Source organism: Caenorhabditis briggsae (assembly GCF_000004555.2).
Source record: "Caenorhabditis briggsae complete genome, chrV, whole genome shotgun sequence".
Classification (NCBI taxonomy): domain Eukaryota; kingdom Metazoa; phylum Nematoda; class Chromadorea; order Rhabditida; family Rhabditidae; genus Caenorhabditis; species Caenorhabditis briggsae.
The window spans coordinates 1480732-1504790 of record NC_013488.2 but is presented as its reverse complement, the minus strand read 5'-3'; the positions used below and the strand labels follow the sequence as shown (position 1 = coordinate 1504790).

Below are 24059 nucleotides of genomic sequence, written 5' to 3'. Positions count from 1 at the left end.
AGACGCAGACAACTGTGCGCATAGTTTGTGACAGACACAACACGGAATCAAAAGAGGTGTTTGTGACGTATCTTGTATAAAAACAGGAGAGGACAAAACCAATAGTACCAATAATGACTCTTTACGAAACTGCTGAAGGTATTCTGGAGACTCATGTGACGTGGGAAGATGTCGAGAAGGAACTTCAGAAGACGTTCAGCACGAAGGCAACGTTTGGAGACAGAAAGACGGCGAGAAATATTAGTGACTTGAAGGTAAGGCACTTTTTAAAATACCTTTTAACCTACAATGGAAAGGCCCCTAACCTTGAGTCAATTGTTTATCATAGTGTTAGAAGTGTTTTGCCAATGGACACATTTTTCGTATATTTTACCTGAACCTAGATAAATCGGCTCAAAGTAAAAAAATGCAGAGGCCCTTCTATTACAGACTTTTTGGTAACTTAACATTTGAAGTTTCCAGGGATTCATGTCCAAAATCGCTTTAATTGAAGCTGATTGGCAAAATGTGGAACCAGGAAAAGTTCTACCCAAAAGATTTGCAGTAAAGGTAACTATTTGTTTTTGTGAGCTTCCTACAGACTCCATTTAGATTTGCTCCCAACTTCCATATATTGCATTTTCCAAAGTTTTGAAATATACCGATGAGAATGGGTTCGAGGATCAGAAGCTGAAAGAATTGGGGAAGATTTTGAGAGAAGCACATAATAGAGAAATCGGAGCATACAAGTTGTTGGAGAAGTTCAATCATCCAGATGTGCCGTTTACAAAAGTGAGTTGAATTTATTGATGGATGTAATTGTAAGCCGGGACTTGACAGGCCTTCGCGATCCCTACCATAGTTTCTTTTCAATATTTCTGAACCAAGTAAATCAGATATGATAGAACTCGACGGATACTACAAAACGATACTGCTTGGGAAACTGTATCTGGTTTGTGAACAAAGTTACGAGCCAAAAACCGTCTGAGCTACATGGTCACAGCTTTGTGACCTTGTAACTTTGTTCATAGAGAAGATAAAGTTTTGTAAGTAGTATCATTTTGTAGTAATCGTCGAGTGCTATCATATCACATTCAGTTGGTCCAGAAATGTTTTTTTTCCAAAAGCAACTATGGCAGGGCTTGTGAAGGCCCGCCAAGCGATAGATTTACAAGTAACTTGATGCTCTGCTCCAATTACCCTACATCTTAACCTACATCTTACAGGTCTACGCCCTGAAACCATTCACGAGCGAGTCCGACCTTAAGGGGTATATGATCATGGAATACATCCCTGACATCTTCACAACTTCTATGACAGAGCCTTTTTCTGCTGATGACCTTATTCCTACAATCAAAGGAGTTTCTACATTTGCTGCTCTGGGACACAAACTATCCGATGACGAAAAATCGTTCGCACTAGGTGCCGAATTTCTCGAGTATTATTTTAACACTTTTCTGGGACCAGCAACCATCGAATCCACTTTTCAAAATCTAATTCAAGCATTTTCATTCTTGGAACGTTCCAAGGTGGAAGAACTTGTTGATGTCTATCGTCAGTATCTGAAAATTCTCAACAAGTTTACAAGGATCTCTGAAGTTCTGGGTTTCCATCCAATCCTTAATCACGGGGACTTATGGCAATCGAATATGCTGTATAAAGCTGGAAGCGATGGAAAGCTGGAATTGAAAGCTATTATTGATTGGCAAGCACTTTCCCTGCTCCCACCGGCATTTGATATGACAAGACTGTTTATTAGCAGTCTCACTCCTGAAGTAAGGTGCTGATTTTTACAAAGTTAACCAATTTGAATTCTCCAGGATCGTCGGCAAAGAGCTCCGGAACTTCTGAAAATCTTCCACGAAACCTTCATAGCAGTTCTTGGCGAAGAACTTTTCTCATATCAAGAGATTTTCGACTCTTACAACTTGCACTTCCCATTGATGTCCTTGATGGTTCTCCCCGGAACGTTTGGATTTTTAGACGCTCCACATTTGGAAGAGCCAGAGAAGTCGCTTGTGAAAATGAGGACAAGGAAAGGTATGGAGGCAATCATGGAGGATGTGTTCGTTGCTCATGAATATAATTTGAAGAATTTTGCAGATTTTTTGAAGGAATAAACATGTTTTTGGTCTTTGTATAGCTCGTTATATATTTTAAAATATTAATATAGTATCTACCAAAGTTGTTGTCTGGATCCATCTTTCTTGGCGTGGGATACTGTGACGGCTCCCAAGGGATTCGGAACACTGACGGTCTTCTCTGATCTCAAAATAAACAACACAACTGATATTGTTGTTTTCTTGTTACGAAATTTCGAAATGAATTTATGAGTCACTAAAATTGATTTGTTTTTTCAATGCATATGCGCTCTAATCCAGCCTTATGATATTCCAGAAAAAGTCTATCAAACCGTTGTATACAAATCAGTAAACACATCTGACTCCCTATCTCTCGGGAATTTTCTCGAATCTACAATCTACAATTTCCTTGAAAAATGGGTCTCTCGGATTTCCTATCTGCACGGGTGAGTGAATAGTTTAATATTAGAATACTATAAAACCTGTAATAGAAAGGCCCACTGACTTTTAACCTTGAGCAGTATATCTCGGTTCCTGCGAAAGGTATAAAAAAGTTGTCAAGTGATAGAATGCTTATCATAGTATCACAAACATTTTATCAGTTTACACATTTTTGATATCTTGCATAGGAATCGAGATAATTGAACTCCAACTTGTAAATGAGGGTGCTCTTCTATTACAGGTTTTACGGTAATGATTTTTTCTAGCCTTTAAATTCAGTCAATCGATGTATTCCTTTTTTTAGTTCCGTCGCCAATCCTCCACAGCTTCCTCAATATCTATCAGTCTGGATCCCAATAGGCCGTGAGTCATCGCATCCATTCATTGTTTTTCAGTTTTCACAGTTCAAACTTTCAGTGTCATCAAGAACGTCCAGAAGGAAATTGACTTTGCTCTGATCCTTCTTCGATTCCAGAACCCTCGAGAACTATTCGCCTTCTCTCCAGTCTGCATCTCCTTCGGATTCTCACTGATCCATTCTGGAGCCGCCGGAAGTACCAAGGATCAGATTCGCGATTTCGTTCTCAAAGGAACCTCACACAAGCACTTTGAAAAGCATTTTGCCAAATTGAACCACTCGCTTCTGAGAGCAGAGAATGGTACCGAGATGTGTATGGCCAATCATTTGTTTGCAGAGTAATACGAAAACTAAAGTCTAATAATGCTGGATTTTTTTCAGCATTACACTAGAAGTGAAAAACGACTATCTGCAGAAAATCGAAAGATTGTTCAGAAGTGGGGTCACACAACTCCCATTTTTTGAGAATTCTCATGGATCCGCAGTGTCCATCAACACCTTTGTTGGAATGAAAACCAAGAACCATATTGGCAGGTTCATGAATGACTTGAACTTTCCAATCGGTAGGATATCCATGCTTACTATAGTTAATTTTCTAGTTTCAGGAGCTTCTACAATTTTGGTGAACGCTGCATATTTCTTGTCGGACTGGAGTACCAAATTCGACGGAGCTCAGACAACGAAGCTTAACTTCCACACAAATCATATGGAGAAACGTCAAATCGATTTCTTATCGAGCTCTCGTCCAGTTCTTTATTCTGAAAACAATGAGTTCCGAGTTCTCACTCTTCGCTATAAAGCGGAATCCTTCGCCATGAGTATTTTCCTTCCCATCAATCGTTTCGGATTGAGAGAAGCTATCATGGGTCTGAACTCGGTGAAAGTTCAGAACCTGCTCACCAGAGCCAATGAGGAACAAATACATGTAAGGAATGATATGGATTACCAGAAACATATTCAGTTCACAAATTTAAGATCCTAATTCCGAAGTGGAAAATTGAGTGCGATTTCCCTCTCACTGATGCTATGCCTCTGCTCGATGTAGCTGAAATGTGCGGACCATTCGCTGAGCTAGATGACATTGCTCCGGGAGCGTCAATCAGTCAGGTTATGCACAAAGTGTTGATTGAGGTTGGGGAGAACGGAACAACTTCGACTACAGATGCTTCCTGTGAATACCGGTGCCCACCAGACAACGTCGACTTTCTGGCTGATCATCCGTTTATGTTCCTGATCACTAAAGACCTTCACCCACTTTTTATCGGAACTCATTATTGATATTTTTCATGACCGTGTATATTCTGTACATTTGAATGTTTTTCTTGTTCGAAAACTTTTGTATATCATCCTTATATGTAACACGCTAGAGGCGTCTGTTGGTTACCCTGTCAGTCTGTGGACTTTTGAAAAATTATAAAATAATTTTTACTTGACCCTTTAAGAATACGGAGCCACAAATCAGTAAAAGAACCAGATTGAATTGCACCGAAGGCCCACCAGCTTGCTGGTATCTTCCTTATATATAAAACGCTAGAGGCGTCTGTCCGTCCCGGTGTCCGTCTGTCAACTTTTGAAATACTTGAAAATAAATATAGATTTACGTGATCCTTTTAGAAAAAGTGAAGAGCAAAGCTATTCAAAGCAATTCCGAATCCTCTCAGCCCCACACTGTCGTGCTGCCCGCGCCCTCATCAAAAGTAGAATTAGATCTTCACCTAAAGTCCCACCTCTTTCTGCTAATGGCTGTCTTATAACATCTGAACACGAAAAATCCACCCTTTTCACCAAAACATTCTCTTCTAATTATAATCATCTCACTTATCCGCATCCATCACTCCCGCAATAAGTCATCAGCATCTTCCTTTTTCTGGCTCTGACCTTGAAATCTTCGATCCCTGGATAATTGAGAAGCTTCTTCGCAAACTCCCACCTCGTTGTGGCTATTCACCCCATTCGGCCAATTACTTTATCATTAAAAAATGCGCCACCACTCTAGCTCTACCTTTATCGATTATCTTCTCTGACTCACTCTCCACGTCACATGTACCCGACTCTTGGAAACACGCAGTAGTCGTTCCCATACCAAAAAAAGGTTCTCCTTCATCGCCCGAAAAATATCGCCCCATTTCGCTTACTGACCCATTCGCTCGAATTTTCGAACGATTGGTATGTGATCGCATCAAATGGGAATTCCTCCATCAATTCAGTAGTCTTCAACATGGTTTTCTCTCCAACAGATCCTGCACCACCTCTCTAGTTCAATCTTTTTCGAATTATAAAGCTACTCTTTTGAAATACAATACACTAGACGTCGTCTTTTTCGATTTCCGCAAAGCTTTCGACCAGGTACATCATCAACTTCTCATCCAGAGCTTTGGAGTCCCTAAATCTTACGTAGCTTGGTTCTCCTCGTTTCTCTCTGGTCGAACGTTCTCTGTCAAAATCTATGATTTTATTGGACCCCCTTCCTCTGTCATTCCCTCTGGTGTTCCTCAAGGATCAGTCTCCGGTCCCTTACTATTTCTCACATTCATCAATGATCTGCTCTTAGAATTTGAACAAATTCCCTCTCTTCACCTTGCCGCCTTTGCTGATGATATCAAATTGTATTCTCATGACCCAATCGCCTTTCAAACTGGTATCAACATGGTTGTAAATTGGGCTACCGCCAACCATCTCCCTCTTGCCCACTCTAAAACTGTCTTCGCCTAGGTTCCCATAATTCTTCCCATCCTCTCAATATTGCGGGTGTCGCACTTACTCCCTCCTCCTCCGTCCGGGACTTGGGACTCATTACTGATTCCTCTCTCAAATTCTCTGCTCACATCAACAAAATCACATCTTTAGCTCTTCTCCGTTCCAAACAACTCTTAAAGTCATTTAGATCTAAGTCACCAGAATTCTACATTCGTCTTTTCAAATGTTATGTTCTCCCGATTCTGGAATATTGTTCTGTAGTTTATTCCCCTCCGCCTTCTTCTCGCCTTGCTCTAAAACTAGAATCTCCCTTAAGATTTTTCTCTAAGTGTATTTTCCAGCGTTGTAATATCCAGTACAGTTCCTATTCTGATCGTCTCTCTATCCTCAATATGTTCTCCATTCGACATCGTAGGCTAAAAGCTCAACTAATTCTTCTCTATAAATTTTTAAATGGCTCCGCTTACTTTCCTAACCTAAATGCACATGTCAAATACTCCTCCTCCCCTCGTCGCCCTATGAACTTAATTATTGTTCAGCCCTACTCCTCTGACTATTTTTCTTCAATTGTTCCCCTGTGGAACGCCATCACTTCCCAAGTTACCCGATTTCTCCTACCTTCCGAGTTTGAATCCTTAATTTCTTCCAGTATTACTCGTTATTGATATATTTGTTCCCCTATTTTTCTTTTTTCTTTTCTCTTCTTCTACCGGTTACATTTTTCCTGTGTCAAATATCTAAATTACCCCGTTTCCCCTCCCCTAGTCAGATCGGCCTCGGGAGGGGCATTTTTTCTGAGTCTTTCATGTCCTGCCCTCTAATGTTTTATTACACCTGATCAATAAACAAATTAAATTAAAGCTACGAACCAGTAAAAAACTAGATTGAATCGCGCCGAAGGCGCACCAGCTGGCTGGTTATATATAAAAATATATATTCAGCGATTGTTAGAATAGACAATTAAGATGTTTGAGCTTTGAATACTTTTATTGCCCAAAATAAGTTTCTATCAGAAGGCTGTTTTTATCCATAGAGATTTGCAGATTGATTGTTATAAAAATAGAGTAGGGTGGATATTCTTCCAAGCAAACATTCAAAGTCTCTTCAGACACACTTCTGTTCCAATCTGAAATTTAACTTTTTTAATAATCATTTTTTTAAATATGCACCTGAAGTTTATCACAATCTAAACCATCATTCCAATCCATAAACTCTTGCTGTGAAAGTACATTATCCGTCCAGATTTTGAAGCAAGTATCTCCGGTTTTGATCTTATGCCCTTTTTTGGCACTTCAACTGGAAACCGGTCATAGCCATGCACAGCAGGCCGGTGCGGCAATAAAATTTTTTCGGCAATTCGGCAACTCGGCAATTTGCCGAATACTTTTCGGCAACGTTCGGCAACTCGGCAATTGCCGAAAAAAAATTTCGGCAATTTCGGCAACTTTCGGCAATTTTCGGCAACAAAAGTTTTGCGTCTTTTTTTCAGTAAAATCGATACGTAACTCACCTGAAAATGCTTCTATCAGGCTCAGAACTACAAAAAATGTGTTTCATAAGTTCCTTAAAAAAGTAATTACAAAAAATTGGCAACTCAAGACCACATTTTTTATGAAACTATTTCTCTTTAGCAATAGAGGGTATTCCAATGGTTGAAAATATTTGTTCCGATTGTGAGTTTTGAAAATAGTGCGCTCAACTTGTTAGGCAACTCACGACACACGTTCCCTAGAGATTTGAGACAGATTGGATAATTTTTTAATACTCATGATATCTATTTTTCTCCTATGCTCACATATTTGAAGCCCATTTTTAGATCCGATGCAAGTATTTTTGATGATTATTGGGACACATTTCCTCTAAAATTCACTCTGAGGGATGATGGTATTCAAAATTTGATTTTTCGAACTTCGAAATCATTTTTTTGACTAAAAAAATTGTGAAAATCTCTAAATTCAAAAAAATTTCAGTTGCCGAAATTGCCGAAATTTTTTTGCCGAAATCGGCAACGACAATTCGGCAACTGTTTCTTCGTTTGATGCACAGCCTGAAATGATTCAAAAATCTAACTATTTTTAGTTTGACTCATTTTTGTCCAACATGGAGTTTGTCACAATCCAACCCTTTGTTCATTCGCTTTAAAGTGTCCAAAGTCAGATTCGTTTTCCCGCGGATCATCCCCCAACAAGTGTCTCCGGACTTGACTTCTTGCCAAATTGCTCAATAGTCTTTTGCGGAAACCGCGAAAATACTGTAGATAAGGAATATGAAAGGTGCGGATTTCATTGTGGCGGTCGACACCTGGGTACGAGAAATGATAAGATCCTGGTCGCTTATAAACGGAAAAATGTTGTGTAATACATGTGGGCGGGGTTGATAAAGACGGGGGGGGGGGGGTGATAGGGGTTAAAATATGTTTGGGATCAACAGATGACTAAAAGAAAAAAAATTGGAGAATTTTTTCATGGTGCCCTGCCTGGGTCACCATGTAAAAACGGTAAAGCAGCGTTCTTCCAGTATAACCTTTTATTGACTAAGAAACCAAGAATACACTACAGTAGACAACTAAAATGAAAAGAAGAATCTATAACTGATAGTCAAGCTCCCCTTTTATAGGAGTTAATTAGAATTGCAAATTATTTCCACAAATTATTGCCACAGGGGCAGAACGAGGAAACATTAGAATAAATGAATTAATATGTTTTGTTCTTTCTGATTTTTTCCACACCGCAACCTTCGGTTTCTTCGCACTCGCGACAGTCATGGAAAGATCATGGCCCGGGCCTTAGTAGGTTACCTTGGACCAAACCGCCCGTTCTTTCAGAGATCACCTCATCCGATCTCATCCGAATAGCTTCTAGCTAGACCGCCGAACCTCACCCATCTCAGAATTACCATGACCAAAAAGTCCCGGCTATGTTTCTGACCACTTTGGCAATGTTGTGGATTAGGAGACAATGGAAAAAACTCGTAGAGACGACCAGAAAATATTGAAGAAAGGTAATCTTCCCCACCCTTACTCTTGATTGTTGTGTTAAGAACTTTTTGAACCGCAATTTCTATTCCTCATAGCATTCAAATGAACTTTTGAATTCGTCGAACATTCACTAATTGTAAAATGAATCACATCACAAATCATTTTCAATGTGTTTTTGATTTCCTAGCAATTAGTCCCTTTTATCTTTTTTAAAGAGGGAGAACATGTGTTTTGAATTTAGATTCGTAACGAGAAGAAAAAAAATTGACCTTCAAAACAATGAGATGAAAAATCCAGTCGTGTGATATCTTATTTTGTCTTACACCGAAAGAGCTGACCTTATTACACTCTTTTGATTGGGTTGTTGTTTATCAGTTTGCTATTTTGTTTTCTAAAGATTTTGATACTTTTTTACATTGTATTTTTTTTGTTCCAAGTCCTATGATACCTCTAATACTTTTTCTGATACCTCTGGTATCATCGAAAGAGTATTGCGTCAAATGGGCAATAAATTCGGGGGACACTTGTTGGAAAATAGCAACGAATGCAAAGGTTACTGTAGAACAACTAAAAGAACGAAATCAAGGAGTGCCATGTGATAAGCTATCAGTTGGAGATAAGTGAGTAACTACATAACACGAATTTCAAGCCCAAACTACTTTTTAGGCTATGTGTTCTCACATCCTCTATCAAACCAAAATGCTTGACCAAAATGAAAATAAAGAGCGGAGACACTTGTTTTAACATTTGGACCTCCCGGAAATTGTCAGAACGAGAGTTTAAAGAAATGAACGAAGGATTGGGTTGCGATAAATTGGAAATAGGGAAGGAAGTGTGTGTAGGTGTGGAATCTGTACAGGAGACAACCACACTGGAAGATAAGAAACCGGCGCTTCCGATGATAGAGAGTGAGTGAGATTATACAATTTTCAAATTCGAGAAATTTGATTTCTCAGCATTTGAACCTTGCAACGAGTACACACAATCAAGCAGGGAGACACCTGCTTCCAAGTGTCAGTTGCTTATGGTCTCGACCTTGCGGATCTTCAAGCAAAATATGATTGCAATGCTCTTCAGGTATCTATAAATAAATTCAAACTCCAATTCATTCAAATTTCAGATCGGTGATACTATCTGCGTCTCCAAAAACTTCACTTGCCAGCATCGTATCGAAATCAAGCCTGGAGACACTTGCTGGTTCCTGGAAAACGCTTTTCAGACGAATCAAACCGAAATACAAAGATCCAATGAAGGCGTGAAATGCGATAATCTGCCCGTGGGACGAATTATTTGTGTCTGGTCGGCGGATGACAGGAAGCTACCGAACATGACTTGCACTAAATGGAAAACGATGGATAAGGAATTGGGATGTTATGACAAAAAATTCTTCGATCACCATAGACCATTTTAAGTTCTTGAATCCGAGAATCAATTGTGACATGAAAATCCCAAAGGATCAGGAAATCTGCGTCAAGAGTCATTCTACGACACCATGCTCTTCGATTCAGTTTGTGGATAAAACTCAAAACTGCACAACGATCCAGCAACACTACCAACTTAGCAGTTGGAGGTTGATGCATCTGAATCCAACATTCAAATGCGATAGAGTGGAGAAATCCGAGCAGGTTGGACATTTTTATGACTATTGAGATTATATGTCAATTTTTATTAGATCTGTGTTGGAACTGGTCCGTTCAAACAAGCGGAATGTGTGTCATCGCAACGGGTCACTCCAGAAAATGATAACTGCGAAAAGCTATCAAAAATCACTGGATTGAGCAATGGACAGATTGAAGCGTTGAACCCAAAAACCAAATGCGGGAAGAAGTTCGAATGGGGTTCACTGATTTGCACTTCGAGTTTGGGAATCGATACAAAATCTGCACAGAAGTTGATAGTCACGAGCTTGAAAGATATAGCACCGAAGTTAGCAGAAATAGTAAGCAATCACCGAATTTCAATTATCAAACCTTGACTTTTTCAGTTCGAAAACTACAATGCTAACCCGAACGAGGCGAATGAAAACGCAATGAACCAACAACTACTATCCGACCTGCAAAAACCAGCAGTCAACTCCAAGCTCAAAGAGCTCTACAAATCAGATGAGAAAATTCGGAAAGTTCTCGATAGCCAGCATCCTCTTCCCCGGAAATCATATTGTGATCAGATTCAGAAGACCAAGATGAGGTAATTTTTCTAACATTTGAAGAATATACCGTCATACCTGGATTAGAAGGGCCTGTTTTTTGAAGCCTCTCTCGAAGGCCCTTCTATTAAAGAGACCCTTCTAATACAGTTTTTACGGTATATCGAGATTGTGTGAAGTTTAAGGGATGACATCAAGACTTGCTTCTGTGAAAATGACGAGCTGCTGTTGTACTGCCAAGTTCTGGCTACAAAAGTGTTTATGGAGAGTCAAGATGCAGAGGATCTAGAAGCACAAAATGTGACAATGTTGAGAGTATTCCGGTTAGCTTTTCAATCAAATTTTCAGATTTCCTTTTGAACTTGCCAGAGCCAAACGGTCCATCGCCTGCTCTTTCTCCACCCCAACTACCGGACAGGATAGTCTATCTGTATTCAAAAGTCTTTACGGCGGTTGCTTCGCAGGTGGATGTTCCTTTCCGATTGGACTTGTTGAGATCAATGTCGAAGCCAATATCTGCGCTCCACTAGTCAGTTTTGCAGCGGATACTGTAATATTCTGCGAAAAATCTGAAAACGACTGTAGCAAAGTGGAAAATGAAGATATCTCTGGATTAAAGTTCTTATCCGAGAGGAAACTAGGAGGAAGTATTAGCTTATGTGCAATTGGGTCTAAGCTGGTGAAGATGTTATCTAGAGGAGGATTGAGTTTGTGCTGGGAAGTGCTGGCAGCTGATTATTATGGATTTATTGGAAGGTTGAATTTAGGATCCAACTTGCACCTTATCGTAGTGGAAGTGAGTGACGAACTCCTTGATTTTCTACAATGAAAGTACACGGGCTGGCCTTCCCTAAGATGTGCAGGCATAGCGAATTCGAGTGTGAAGATTACTGTAGATGGGCTGCTGAAAGCTGGCACAATGGCAAAGCCTATGGATATTTCAAGATTCGCGCGTTGAAAATTTTTGGGTTTAGTGGATTCAAGCTGATTGAGGAGACATACAACCAACCAAAACGAGTCGGGTGTGATACTGGAAAAGAGGCTGCAGTGGTGATGAGAAATGAGCGAACTTGTAAGGATCATGCTGAGAGAGAGAGATACAGAGAAGGTGCTGGAGTGGAGATGATGTGGTATTGACGTGTTTTTTAGATCTTAAAATCATAGAAAGTTTACAGATGGGATGGGCTGCACTTGAGAAGGAATGGGGGTTTGCATTCCAACCACATGCATTTGGAAGAACACTCTTTGTGTGCGAATTCATTGATAAGAGTGGACAGAAAATTGGTTTTGATGTTTATGGAGGAAAATCCAAGAACCGAGGAAAGAGTACATTCCATTATGTTGTCAAAAATGACGGAATATACTTTGGAACAGAAAAATACAAAGAGGACCAAATGATGGGATCTTGGAGTCATAAATGTGAGGAAGAGAAGCTAGAATCTCCAAAACCAGAACCACCAAAAACCGAAGAACCAACTGGAACAAGTTCAGTGCCAGCAGCCGTTTGTGGAAAACGAATCGTTGGATATTACACAGGATGGGGAGAGCGAGAAATCACAGAAAACCAGCTGAAGAAACTGACTCATGTTATATTTGCATTTGTGGCAATGTATCTGGATGGAGGTGTCAAGTTTGGAGCAGTAAGTGAGGATGATTCGGGACCACAGGCAGCTGTGAAAGCGGAAAGGAGATTTTTGGATATGAAAAGGAAGGCGAGATCAGTGAATTCCGGAGTACGAGTGATTTTTGCAGTTGGTGGATGGGATAATTCGCAATATTTCTCGACAGTGGCAGCAGATCCGGTGAAAAGAAGGTGCATAAAGATTAATGAGAAAATTGAAGTTTTTTTTTTTAATTCCAGATCATTCATCGACTCGGTGGCTTCCTTCATTGAGCATCACCAAATTGATGGAGTGGATTTGGATTGGGAATATCCTGATATGAATGGAAAAGACAAAGCCAACCATGTGACTCTTACCCGAGAGCTAAGAGAACGATTCACGGAAATGCAGAAGGCGAAAGGAAGAAAAGATCCTTACATCATCACATTGGCATCTGCAGCTGGAGAATGGAACTTGAGAAAGGGATACGATTTAAGTGGAATTCTGAAATACGCAGATTTTATCAATGTGATGACTTATGATTACTACGGTGCATGGGAATCCAAATGGGGAGCATATACCGGACCACCTGCGCCACTCTATTTTGGAAGTTTGAAAGGATTTTCTGGGAAATTGAATGCAGACTTCTCAATGAGATTTTACACCTGTAAAACCAAGAAACCGAGTCTGTTGAATATGGGGGTTCCATTCTATGGAAGGTACTGGAAGAATGTTCTTGAACCAATAGACAAATCTGATGGTATGTGGAGGACTGCTGCGCCAAGTAATGGGATTTACGAAGGTGGATATGTGGCATGGAGGAATTTGGAAAAGGAAGGATGGAATAAAGCAGCAACTTCCTGGCATGAGAAAACCAAGACTATATTATGAATGCTGGAGCTAGAATGTTCCTTGGATTTGAGAACGAGAGGAGTTTAAAAGAAAAAATGAAGTATGCAACCGAGAGAAACCTGGGAGGCCTGATGATTTGGGCATTAGACCTGGACGACGACGCAGACACTCTTTTGAATTTGGTATCTTCTGCTGACTTGTGCTCCGAAGGAAGTGGAGATAAAGTGACGTACACATGTGTTCCAATAGATGAAGTCAGATGGTGGACACCTGAAAACTCAGATGAGAAGAAACAAGGTCAGTGTGGAAAATCCGCGCCATTAATCAACGGATTCTACCCTGTCTGTGACCCTGATGATCCTGGATTCTCGTGTTGTGGAGCTGCAGGTTACTGTGGAAGTGGTAAAGAATACTGCGATTGCAAAGGATGTGTTAACTATCGACAAGATCCAAATCTGATTCTGAAGGATCCTGTAAAGCCTACACGACCAATACAATGGTACACACAAGATGCACCAGATGGGAAAAGAGGAAGATGTGGTAAAGATGTACCCATGATCAATGGAGAGGTTAATTAGAAAATTTGATTAGTGAAGAAAATCAAAAAAAAATTTCAGATAGCAATCTGCAATCCGGACGATGACACAAAACATTGCTGCTCGAATGGTGGATACTGTGGAGTCGGGAAAGAGTACTGTAGTTGTGAAGGATGTATTGATTACAGAAATAAAAACTAATTGATTTTGTAAATAATTGTTGCTTTTGTTTATAAATGGTTTAAAAAAAGATAATTTATCATTTTTTCGAAATTTGTCAAGTTTGTAAGTTGGAAGTGTGCTCATTCAGGTAAACCGAAAATCATAAAAATCGAAAATCAATTATTTTGAATTTTTAACGGATTACTCAACAAGATTGTATGAAAAAGTTTCAAAAAACTGTAAATTTAGAACGTTGAAAGTTTGAAAAATCTGAAAAATCGATCAAAAAATGTTTTTGACGATTTTCAGCCAATTTTCAACCAAACTGCACAGGCGATTTCAAGTCGAACTTTAGTCAATTTCCAGAAATAAATTTTTCGAGTCCGAAATGTTTTGACTTTTCGAAAAGTTTTGAAAAACTAAAAAAATAACTAAGTCCCTGCACCTGCGATCTGAAAAAAAGGATCTTTAATTTTTCTGAAATGTGTTTTTTGTAGTTCCGTTTATAAAATACTACATACAATGATTATTGGTTATCCAGTCTGTGACACATAAAAACAAAACCAGACTTCGTCTTCATTCCTGACTTGACAGACTGATCATACACAAAACTACAGTAATCCTAAGATATTTGTAGGGAGTGTCTAGCAAATATAGCTTATATAAATACGAACAAGGAAAAACAATAAACGAGTGGTTCGAATGAATAATGCAAATGAAATTGCTTTTGCTTTGCTTCCGGTGAGTTTAAAATCCAAAAACCCGAGAAAAAACTATTTTACATCTAGATTTCGCTTATTGTTCAATTTTAAATTGGACCATTTTTTATGCAATCAATAAATTACAATCTTTCAATCTTGCATTTGGCTACTTATCAGCCAATCAAGCACTGGCTGATGCGTTACATTCCACTACGTTTCTACTCTATTTCTGTCCGATGGTCCTTCTGTAAGAAAACTTTACAAAATCGATTCTGAAAGTTTCGAAATTCAGAGATCAACCTCTCATGAAAGAATTCTCTCATTACTGTGGTTTCATTTTGCTTTTCTGCTACGAGCTCTCCGTTAAGATTCATTTAGCAATATCCATTAATCGGTTTTGCGCGGTTTGGGCGCCATACAAATATAAGCACATCTTCAGTGATAGAAACACCAAAATCTATATTTTTGGAATCTGGGTTTTTACTGGATCAGTTGCGGTTTTGTTCTATGAAAGTAAGGCCTATAATAGAAGGGACCCCACACTGTCAGGTTTGACCTCGATTATCTCCATTCCAATGAAAGATATCAAAAATGTGTCTTCTGACAAAACGCTGCTGATATTATCTTTCTTATATATAAAACGCTAAAAATGTCTGTTGGTCCTCATGTCATGTCCGGTTTTGAAAAGTTTGAAAATAAGTATAGATACGTTTCAGAAAACGTGAGAAGTGAAGCGACGAACCATTAAAACTAGATTGAATCGCTTCGAAGGCGCACCAGCCTTGTGATTGAAGCGCCGAAAGCGCGGTAAGCAGATGACAGTGATCAACAATTTATCAGTTTACATCTTTTTGATATTTATGACAGGAACCGAGATTAATTGGCTCAAAGATGAAAAAAGGCCCTCCTATTGCAGGGTTTCCAATATTTGACTTGTTATCAACTTGTTACGAAATTTCAGAGTTCTGTCATTTTTTCTACGACGATCAAATTCATTTCCTGACGTTTACCAATAACTCTTTCTGCGGATACATTGGTTGGTATGGAGATTTTCTAAAAAATGCGGCGATTGTGGCTGCAGTAGTCTCCATTGATATTTTTACAATTCTAAAAGTTCGGCAGATGTCGAAAAAGGTAAGTTAAACTTTTCAATATGAACATATTTCTCCACCCAGATGTTTCAGGTTGTCTCCAATATCAGCAACCAGTCCCAAAATAACCTATCTCATCGTGAAGTTCGATTCTTAAAGCAGACAGTAACCCAAGGGGCTGTTTTTATGCTGGAACTGTTGACCTATTTTTTCGTCCCATTATATTTTGAAAACAAATGGATTGTCTTTTTTGGAACATCATTTGCTTGGGTGGCAGTTCATGCTGTTGATGGGTATGAAATACTTGAATTCGTTAATCAAAATATGTTTTAGTATGGTTGTGGTATTGCTAAATTCAGAAGTGAGATCATTTCTTATTGGGCAACGATCGAAAAGCCATGGACCATCGACAAATCGGGCAACGGCGAATTAAAATTTGAAATGTGCACTGAAATACATCCGAATGATTAAAAGTTTGTTGTTTCTTATCAGTAAATTTTGAGCAAAATTTTTCCATTTTGTTGTTCGATAAATATAATAGGATTGAACGTATTCTATTTTTTGAAACCTCACCCCGAACTACCGTAATACATGTAATAGAAGACACTGTAAAAATTGAGCTCAATTATCTCTGTTCCTATGAAAGATATCAAAAATCTATCAACAAATAAAATGTTTGTGATATTATGATGAACAATTTATCAGTTGGCACCTTTTGTACATCTTTCCCAAGAACCGCGGTAAATTTTCTCAAAAGTTCAAGTTAGGAGACCTTCTCTTAGGGTACTTCTGTATGCCAAAAATACCAAAGTCTGACCATAACCCGCTATACAGCCGTTTTTAGGCTTCCAACCTTCAAAAAATTCATGACAACACCTCCGATTAGCTTGATCTGTTCCAAGTTATTGTACAGGGATGAGAGATTTGAAGTTGTTGAAGCTTTCATGGAGTCTCGCAACGTGTCAATTTCATTGTACGTCTTCTGAAGCGAAGCGTTCAACCCATTGATTTTGGCGAAGATATCTGGATCGAATTCTTTGGAAATCGAATTGATTTTTGCCTCATCTAACAGCAGCTTTTGCTCCGACGCCTTCAGCATTCCTGTCATAACTCTACTGTATGAACCAATATTCTGAAAATCTTGCAACAAATCCTTCAAATCAATCAATGCATTTGCTTTAGTTGAATTAGAAACTGCATTGAGAGATTTTTCGAAAGTATTCAATTTTGTTATTAGATCATTGAGTCTGGTGGCAACCGGACCGAAACTCTCAATTTTCATGGATCGAGCTTCACGGAGGACTTTTATCACGTCTTCAGCTTTTTCGAGTTCTGGAGTTTTCTTCAGAATATCTACCATCTTGGCGAAAGGATCCAACTCTGACACAAAGATGTTTACCTGATCAATATCTTTGATAACTGCATCAAGAGGTTCCACAATAGAAGCGCCCATTTTAAGCATATCGATATGTGGCTTTAAGGATAAAATCGTTCGAGAAAGGTCTTGATATTCTTTCGCTTCTTTTAATTTCTTCAGATTCTCTTTAGAGTATGACGAGGTAAGACTGATGATTGTTTGAACTTCAGATTTTCTTTTCGTGTTGAATTCAGAGAATGTCGCTAGGAGCTGATCTGTTGAGATCAATTTGTCGGCCAACTCTTTTATGTTTCTATAAAGAGCCATATAACCATCGCCATTTTTTGGTAAAGTTATAGATTGCTGAGCATCTTTTGGAATGGTAGTCAATTTAACGGCAACAGAAGAAATTTTGGGTTTTGTCTGAGCCAGCTTCTTCAGTTCGGACGCAACCTTGTTCGTTGTGAGGACACTATCAGAACCTAAAGCATCCGAAACAGAGCGAGCGTTACTTGCTATTGTTTTCAACTGGTCCATAGCCAACTTCGATGCTTGCCCATGTAAGACTTCTTTTACCCAGGTATCTGTCAGATCAGAATGAATTGATTCTAGATCACTGAACCCATTCGAAAAGCCAGAAGTCTGTGATAGGGCTCTTCCTGCCGAAAAGTGGATGCGAGACGAAAAAATCTGTTTGAGGAGAGTCAACTTCACAAGAAACTCATTTGATGAATCGATTGCGTTTCCTAGTTTTTGCAACTGACTTTGGAGAGCGCTGAAAGCGTCAGGATCCTAGCGTTGAAGTAGTTATTCGCATCATTCCAGATATTGGCACTGTTCGGAAATGAGCTCAAAGTGTCAAAGGTCTCAGTTTTCCGGAGAATGTCAGCTTTGAGAGCACCTGTTTGGATAGAAAAGTCATTCTCTTGAAATGTTTCACAGCCTAATTTCAATTGCTTGAAAAGATATTGACCAATTTTCTGCTCTGATGGCTTCAACGCATTAATAGTATTTGATAAGTCTGCGAAGATTTTCACCATCGAGTTCAATTTATTCCAGTCAACGTTGCTTGCTTTCAGCTTTTTTGCCGCTTCTAGATAATTCGGATCCAGTTTTTCCACTTTCTGGCCTTTATGAGTTTCTTTGTAGATTGACCCAAGAATAATCAACCGGTTCTCTATCTTAGTAAGCTCATCGTCCACTTTTAAGGAGATTGAAAAGTTTCGGATGCTATTAACCAACTGAGACAACTCGCCTGTGTTAAAGTCATAAATTTGAGAAGGGGTGATGGATCCAAAGTTCAGAAGTTCAGAAATGAAGACGTCAGCCGGAAGAGTTTGATTGGTGAGACCTTGTTGAAGAGAGATTCCGTTGATGATTCGAGCGAACTTTTGGAGTTTGTGGATTGTGGGAGCGAATTCCTCTGGAAAACAAAGATTTTGATTTGGAGAGATTTTCCCATGCTAAAGGATTTTATAATTCTTCTGAAACTAACCATTTGTAGAACGTTGAGAACGAAGTTTGTCGGGAAATTTCCCAGAGAAAAAATGGAACACGACATGCTAGCAAACGTGGAACGTCAAAATAAATTTGTAGGGTTGGCTTGGGGGCGAGGGTTGGCTTGGGGGCGAAACGGGGCTTTAACTTTGACTCAATTTATCTCGGTTCCTGTTAAAGATATCAAAAAGCAGTCAATTTACAAAATATTTTCGACATTATAATTAGCATTTTGTCAGTTTACCACTTTTTGATATCTGACACAGGAACCGAGATAAATGAGCTCAAAGTTGGCAATTTGGTGGGATCTATAAGATTTTCAGGACATTATCAAATATTTACAATGTGAATTTTTCTTTATAAAATAATACTTGTACGAACATTTAAACGAAACATTTTTGTTAAGAATTTTTCCGTTTCCAGAGCTCAGAAAAAAATTTTGCGATGATTGGAACCTTTTCAACTTACAACTTCAACGGTTTTTTGTTTTTTTTTTTCAATTTCAACTCTGGATGCACTATATCAATTTTTATCAGCCTAACACACGACCCAATTTTTTGTATATTCCTTATCTCCCCACAGAGGTCATTCCAAAAAAGTCTAGACTACAAATACACCCCCTTGTTTCTCTTTTTCAATGATTTTCGATGTTGGCAAACAATTTACTTTTTTCGCATCTTTTTAAACCTTTGTAGCAACAGACCCACTGGTTGGCAACGTTCAGTCACTTCCTCCGCTAGCAAGCCCCCTAAAATAAACTTCCAATAAGTCAAATTGGTCTTTGCCAGTGCAAAATGCTCCAATTTCTTCTTCTTTTCATTTCTTTCACATTATTCTATATCTCTAACACTGCTAGTGTGGATTCCTCAGCTTCTGGAGTCTTGTGCAGTGTGTCAGTAGGTAGAGATGAATTGAAGTGTTACATGGTAAGTGAGAGAGTGTGATCCAATGATTATATCGTCAAACCTGTAATAGAAGTGCTGATTTCATGATACACAATTTATTAGTTTGCAACTTTTTTATATCTTTGACAGGAACCAAGATATATGAGCTAAAGATTTCAAATTAGAGGGCTTTTCTATTATAGGTTTTACGATAGCTGTTTTTATTGTTTCAATATCTTCAGAGGCTTCTAGAAATGACCCAAACAACTGTGACAACAGACTGGAAGAGTCGCTTTGAAGTCGAAGAATTCCGAACATCTTGCGATCACATCCGCGACTGTTACGAATCAATGAAGTGCAGAAAAAACGACACTGACATTCTACAAGCTCGAAAGAGCACTAAAGGCTATTGCGATAGAATGCTATTCATGTCTGACAATTTCCCGGATTGCATTCAGAAATTGAATAACAAGAATTCGCAGTGCTGGCAGAAATACATCCCAGTACCAGGATACTCTTGTACCGACATCTTTGGTGCCAAGAATTGTGTGAAGTCTGATGTTGAGAAGATTTGCGGGAAAAGTGAATGGATTCGGTTTAGAGATGTTAGTTCTGGAAAGTCATTTCTGAAGAAATGAAGGCTAATTTCAGGGAATGATTGCTCAGCAAAAATCTGCTCATCCAGATTGCAACTTTGATGAATTTGAGACCTTGTAAATTATTTTTAAGTGTGACTTTTCTCAATAAATGAAGATATTGGTTTTTAAATTGTGCCAAAATTTGCGCTTCAAAGTTAGGTATCTGTTGACAATGACTCAGTTCGTGCAAACAATATCACGTGTGTGCCATTCGGCTTTTCAACAGTTTGACCTTCTCCGCAGAGCATTGACCTACTTTTTTAGAGAATGTTGAGCGTTTTTGTCTTGCTCTTAGCAGGATTTGCTCATGGAGCAAGTGTGAATGCGAAACTGGCTAAATGTGGGTACTTCAACATCCGTAACGACATACAATGCGGTCAGGTAAGAGATCCAAAATGGTAGATCGACTTGAATCGTTTTCCAGGACATTATAAACTTCTCCCTAAAAGGGGTATCAATTTTTTGGAAGAATCCTGCGGAAATTCAAAAATTCCAACAAGCATGCGATAATCTTCAAAGCTGTTATGCTTCCTTGGCATGCCGAGACGAAGATTGGCATATAAATCAAGTCACTCAAAATATGCAAGCATACTGTAACAGTATGGTTTACCTGACAACCGACTTCTCTGGTTGTATGCAAAAATTGAACAGTAGAAATTCACAATGCTGGATGAACTATGTCCCAGTGAATGGAGATTTCTGCTCGAACGTTTTTGGATATAACTATTGTGTGAGATCAGAAATAATCGGAGTTTGTGGACAACAAGAATGGATTGGGTTCAGAGATGTAAGTTGATGCAAAAAACAACGAAAAAGAGGTAAAAGAACGGATAAACGGATAAAAAAACGGTTCGGCCCCCAAATTGCCCGCGGTATGTCCGGGGTATCAGGTTCCTGTGATAAAATAAAAGAAAATCAACAAGAAATGTAAGAAAATCGGTTTATTATGAACAAGTCAGAAAGAAAGAACAAATAAAATCTTAGAATTCAAGCAAACTCACTTAAAATCCTTAAAAGAGTCTCTAGCACAACTACGAGCCAAATCCAAGCTCGCAATCACTCAAAACTAAATTCAAACTGTGCGCGCGCCGAGCGGGATAGCGGAGTGTCGTTGCGTGGTTAGAGGGAATCTTTAGAAGGGGGTGGAGGGTAACAGAGTAACTGCACCAGGTAACTGGGATAATGATTTTTTTGAAATAAGAAATTATATTTTCAGAACATGATCAACTTGTTGTCTGTTGTCTCACCAAATTGCAATTTGGATCAGTTGAGAAATCTTTGAACATAGAATTTAAAGGAAATCGTTATTATTGTGGAAAAGTTTGAATGAATAACGTTTTTTCAAAAGAAGTTTATTACTTAAAAAGGGTGAAACATGATTTTTTGAACAACAAAGATTCATAAAGACGGATTGATGTCTAACTGAACTTCTGGAGAACTAGCTTGGAGCATCTGGTACTGAGCAATGAGATTGGTGAAGTATTGAAAATTCATTTGATGAGCAATCCGAAACCAATCCATAGTGATGTTTTTGGAAGGGGATGCCGAAGACGATCCAGAACTGAAAAAGTAACGGATTAGACTATGAGAAATCAGTTAGAATCTTTACGTTTAAGATTCAATGGAATATTAAAGGATGCAATATATATTTCATTGAATAGTGTAGGATGCGTTAAAGATGACGAGGAGTCTTGAAGAAAGTGCAGATAGATCTGAAAAAATTAGAGACGCCCCATATTCCAGGGACCATGAGTATTTCTCTATAATTCTAGGTAACACTAGAATTTTCTTTACTAACCTTCCGGAATCCGAAAAGAGAATACGGTCGATACTGAAGGGAGGAGATTCCTTGTTTTTATCATTCGGAGTGGCCACAGAAGAAGTGAAAGTGTCAGATTGAGAATCGATCGAAGAATCTAGAAAACGCCAACTGCAGAGTCTACCTTCCACCTTCTCCAATCCATCACGGTCCTTGCAGAATTTCCGAAGCGATTTGCACATGTTGTCATAGGTCATCTTGGCCTTTCGTCCTGGTTTGGTGGCTCCCCATATCTCGGCAACTTTGTGTTGATCCACGAATCGAAACTCCATCTTTGACTTGTCGGTCCAGCGAATGATGTCACTTTTGGATGGATCATCGAGTAGTCCACGAAGAAATGGTTGGAGACAAAGCTTCTTGGTTTTTGGCATTTTTGGAAAAAAGCTAGCAAGAAATGGAGACAGTAGAAGCTACTCACCGATTACGAATTATGTAAGAATGACCCAACCTAAATTCTGCAATCTCCAAGATTGAAAGGCGTGGCTAACCGGATGTAATTTGACATGGGAAAGTTGGCTATAAGAAATCAGTCATGGGAAAATCCCGATCCATGGAAAAATTCCGATATTCCCATGAGTACCCCCCATGGGAAAATGAGTCCAACCGGAGATAAGAAGGGGGCGGGGCGACACCTGACAAACGGACCAAACATAAAGGACTCTGGTTCCGGTATGATGTGAAGGGAAATATACTGTTTCCCATACACCGCCATGGGAAAAAGGGCGGTGCAAAACATTTTTATTACCAGGGACCCTCTGCCAGGTAGCAGTATGGGTAAGAGGTACACGAAACAATCCTAGAAGATATAACAACTCAGAAAAAAACTTCAGGTACTGCTCTTCATAATACTGTACTCCTAATAATTTGTGCTTACAATAATTTTGCATCTGCTATCTCTCATTTCAACCAACCTAACACCAATTTTGGTTTCATTATGAAAGGGTCCCCAACGCTGTCACGTTTGAGTTCAATTGTCTCAATTCCTATGCAAGATATCGAAAATATGTCAACTGACAAAATACTTCAGATGCTATGATAAACAATTTATCAGTTGGTGTTTTTTCACTATCTTTCAAAGGGACCGAGATAAGTAAACTCAAACTTGAGAGTGTTGGGCCCTTTTATTACAGGTTTCGCGACATCTCTACGATCATAATGCTCCTTGGAAATGAACCGTATCCCAGTACATTTTGTTCTAATCAAAATACACCGAGTGATCTCAATTTCTGATTTGTGCCCAAACATTCAGTTCAAAAGTTTAAAAACCCCAGACTCCATACGGTACTGTGTTTGCTCTTTGACAAAACCACACCGCTAAATCTTATCAAAACTATGAGTAACCAATTATTTCATAAGTTTTTTTTTGCGCTGAGAAATACTATAAATAAAGGGATGGGGGAAATGAAAATGAGTCCATTCAACATGCTCCTAGTAATTCTAGTGTCTTTTTTGGCTCATTATTGTGTCGGTGCTCCGAGGAACAATGATTTTGGATGGGGAGCTAATAGTGGCTGGTACAACTGGCCCGGTCAGTCATTTGGAAGAGATTCCAACTGTGGTGTCAGAAGAGATGCATGCCTGAAGGTAACATAGTTTAAACATCCATTTTAGCTTAAATGAGCTATTTCAGGATCAAGGAAATGTTCTGAAACGTACTGAGTCTACAAACTGGAAGAGTTGGGATGCAGTCCAATCATTCAGCAGTTCCTGTGACTCTCTCCAAAACTGCTATTCCAATATGGGATGTAGAGCGAACGACTGGGACGTACAGCTCATAAAAGAGAGATGAAAACTGTCTGTGACAGATATCTCTACATGCCAATGAACTTTGCCGAGTGCTTCCAAAAGTTGAACAGCAAGAATTCGCAATGTTGGCAGAACTACATTCCAGTTCCACATACTTCATGTTCAAACTTGTTTGGGCAGGATAATTGTGTAAAATCTGATATCGTAGAAGTTTGTGGTCAAAGTGAATGGACCAGGTTTAGAGATGTGAGCTGATCATGGAAATAATTTATATTCGAATTTCGAATTTTCAGAAAATGATCGTCCTGATGACTTCTATGCATCCTCTATGTGTCTTCAATACTGATCTCTAGCTCTCTTTAACTGTACGATTTGTATCTTTGCCAATAAAGCTCAAAAATCCAGTCTGCATACTTTCTTTGACCTACATTTCAAAACGACACGTGTCCAATTTTGCCCATTCCCTCTTTTTTTCGGCATTTATCGATTTGTCCCA

At 39.0% G+C, this 24059-nt stretch overlaps 9 protein-coding genes across 9 annotated transcripts; 7 read left to right on the top strand and 2 right to left on the bottom strand.

Moving 5' to 3' along the window:
* Window positions 1–113: 113 nt before the first annotated feature.
* On the top strand, window positions 114–2099 carry CBG00800 (the record flags this gene model as incomplete). Its single annotated transcript, XM_002635358.1, has 5 exons — window positions 114–254; window positions 463–549; window positions 592–771; window positions 1206–1754; window positions 1800–2099. The coding sequence occupies 5 exons, from the start codon at window positions 114–116 to the stop codon at window positions 2097–2099; spliced, it is 1257 nt and encodes a 418-aa protein (XP_002635404.1).
* A 377-nt stretch (window positions 2100–2476) lies between these two features.
* Window positions 2477–4137, top strand: CBG00799 (the record flags this gene model as incomplete). The annotated part of the gene is made up of 5 exons (XM_045236636.1): window positions 2477–2506; window positions 2806–2864; window positions 2919–3197; window positions 3241–3784; window positions 3835–4137. The coding sequence occupies 5 exons, from the start codon at window positions 2477–2479 to the stop codon at window positions 4135–4137; spliced, it is 1215 nt and encodes a 404-aa protein (XP_045091665.1).
* A 5063-nt stretch (window positions 4138–9200) lies between these two features.
* On the top strand, window positions 9201–13869 carry CBG00798 (the record flags this gene model as incomplete). The annotated part of the gene is given in 15 exon segments (XM_002635356.1): window positions 9201–9441; window positions 9490–9512; window positions 9515–9610; window positions 9654–9911; window positions 9913–10158; window positions 10206–10472; window positions 10518–10720; window positions 10865–11002; window positions 11049–11493; window positions 11499–11762; window positions 11768–11809; window positions 11855–12492; window positions 12541–13159; window positions 13162–13701; window positions 13750–13869. Coding segments are annotated over 15 exon segments (4140 nt in total), but the record flags the coding sequence as incomplete, so codon positions are not given.
* Window positions 13870–15956: 2087 nt separating this feature from the next.
* Window positions 15957–16055, top strand: Cbr-srx-64 (the record flags this gene model as incomplete). Its single annotated transcript, XM_002635355.2, has 1 exon — window positions 15957–16055. The coding sequence occupies one exon, from the start codon at window positions 15957–15959 to the stop codon at window positions 16053–16055; it is 99 nt and encodes a 32-aa protein (XP_002635401.2).
* Window positions 16056–16448: 393 nt separating this feature from the next.
* CBG00796 lies at window positions 16449–18540 on the bottom strand (the record flags this gene model as incomplete). The annotated part of the gene is made up of 3 exons (XM_002635354.1): window positions 16449–17669; window positions 17744–18442; window positions 18475–18540. The coding sequence occupies 3 exons, from the start codon at window positions 18538–18540 to the stop codon at window positions 16449–16451; spliced, it is 1986 nt and encodes a 661-aa protein (XP_002635400.1).
* Window positions 18541–19614: 1074 nt separating this feature from the next.
* CBG00795 lies at window positions 19615–21280 on the top strand (the record flags this gene model as incomplete). The annotated part of the gene is made up of 4 exons (XM_002635353.1): window positions 19615–19965; window positions 20263–20379; window positions 20423–20785; window positions 21215–21280. 4 exons carry the CDS (start codon window positions 19615–19617, stop codon window positions 21278–21280), a joined length of 897 nt encoding a protein of 298 aa, XP_002635399.1.
* Window positions 21281–21396: 116 nt separating this feature from the next.
* CBG00794 lies at window positions 21397–22188 on the bottom strand (the record flags this gene model as incomplete). Its single annotated transcript, XM_002635352.1, has 2 exons — window positions 21397–21559; window positions 21797–22188. The coding sequence occupies 2 exons, from the start codon at window positions 22186–22188 to the stop codon at window positions 21397–21399; spliced, it is 555 nt and encodes a 184-aa protein (XP_002635398.1).
* Window positions 22189–22349: 161 nt separating this feature from the next.
* On the top strand, window positions 22350–22430 carry CBG26919 (the record flags this gene model as incomplete). Its single annotated transcript, XM_045236635.1, has 1 exon — window positions 22350–22430. One exon carries the CDS (start codon window positions 22350–22352, stop codon window positions 22428–22430), a length of 81 nt encoding a protein of 26 aa, XP_045097965.1.
* Window positions 22431–23239: 809 nt separating this feature from the next.
* Window positions 23240–23916, top strand: CBG00793 (the record flags this gene model as incomplete). Its single annotated transcript, XM_002635351.1, has 4 exons — window positions 23240–23401; window positions 23448–23526; window positions 23589–23809; window positions 23857–23916. 4 exons carry the CDS (start codon window positions 23240–23242, stop codon window positions 23914–23916), a joined length of 522 nt encoding a protein of 173 aa, XP_002635397.1.
* Between the last annotated feature and the right edge of the window lie 143 nt (window positions 23917–24059).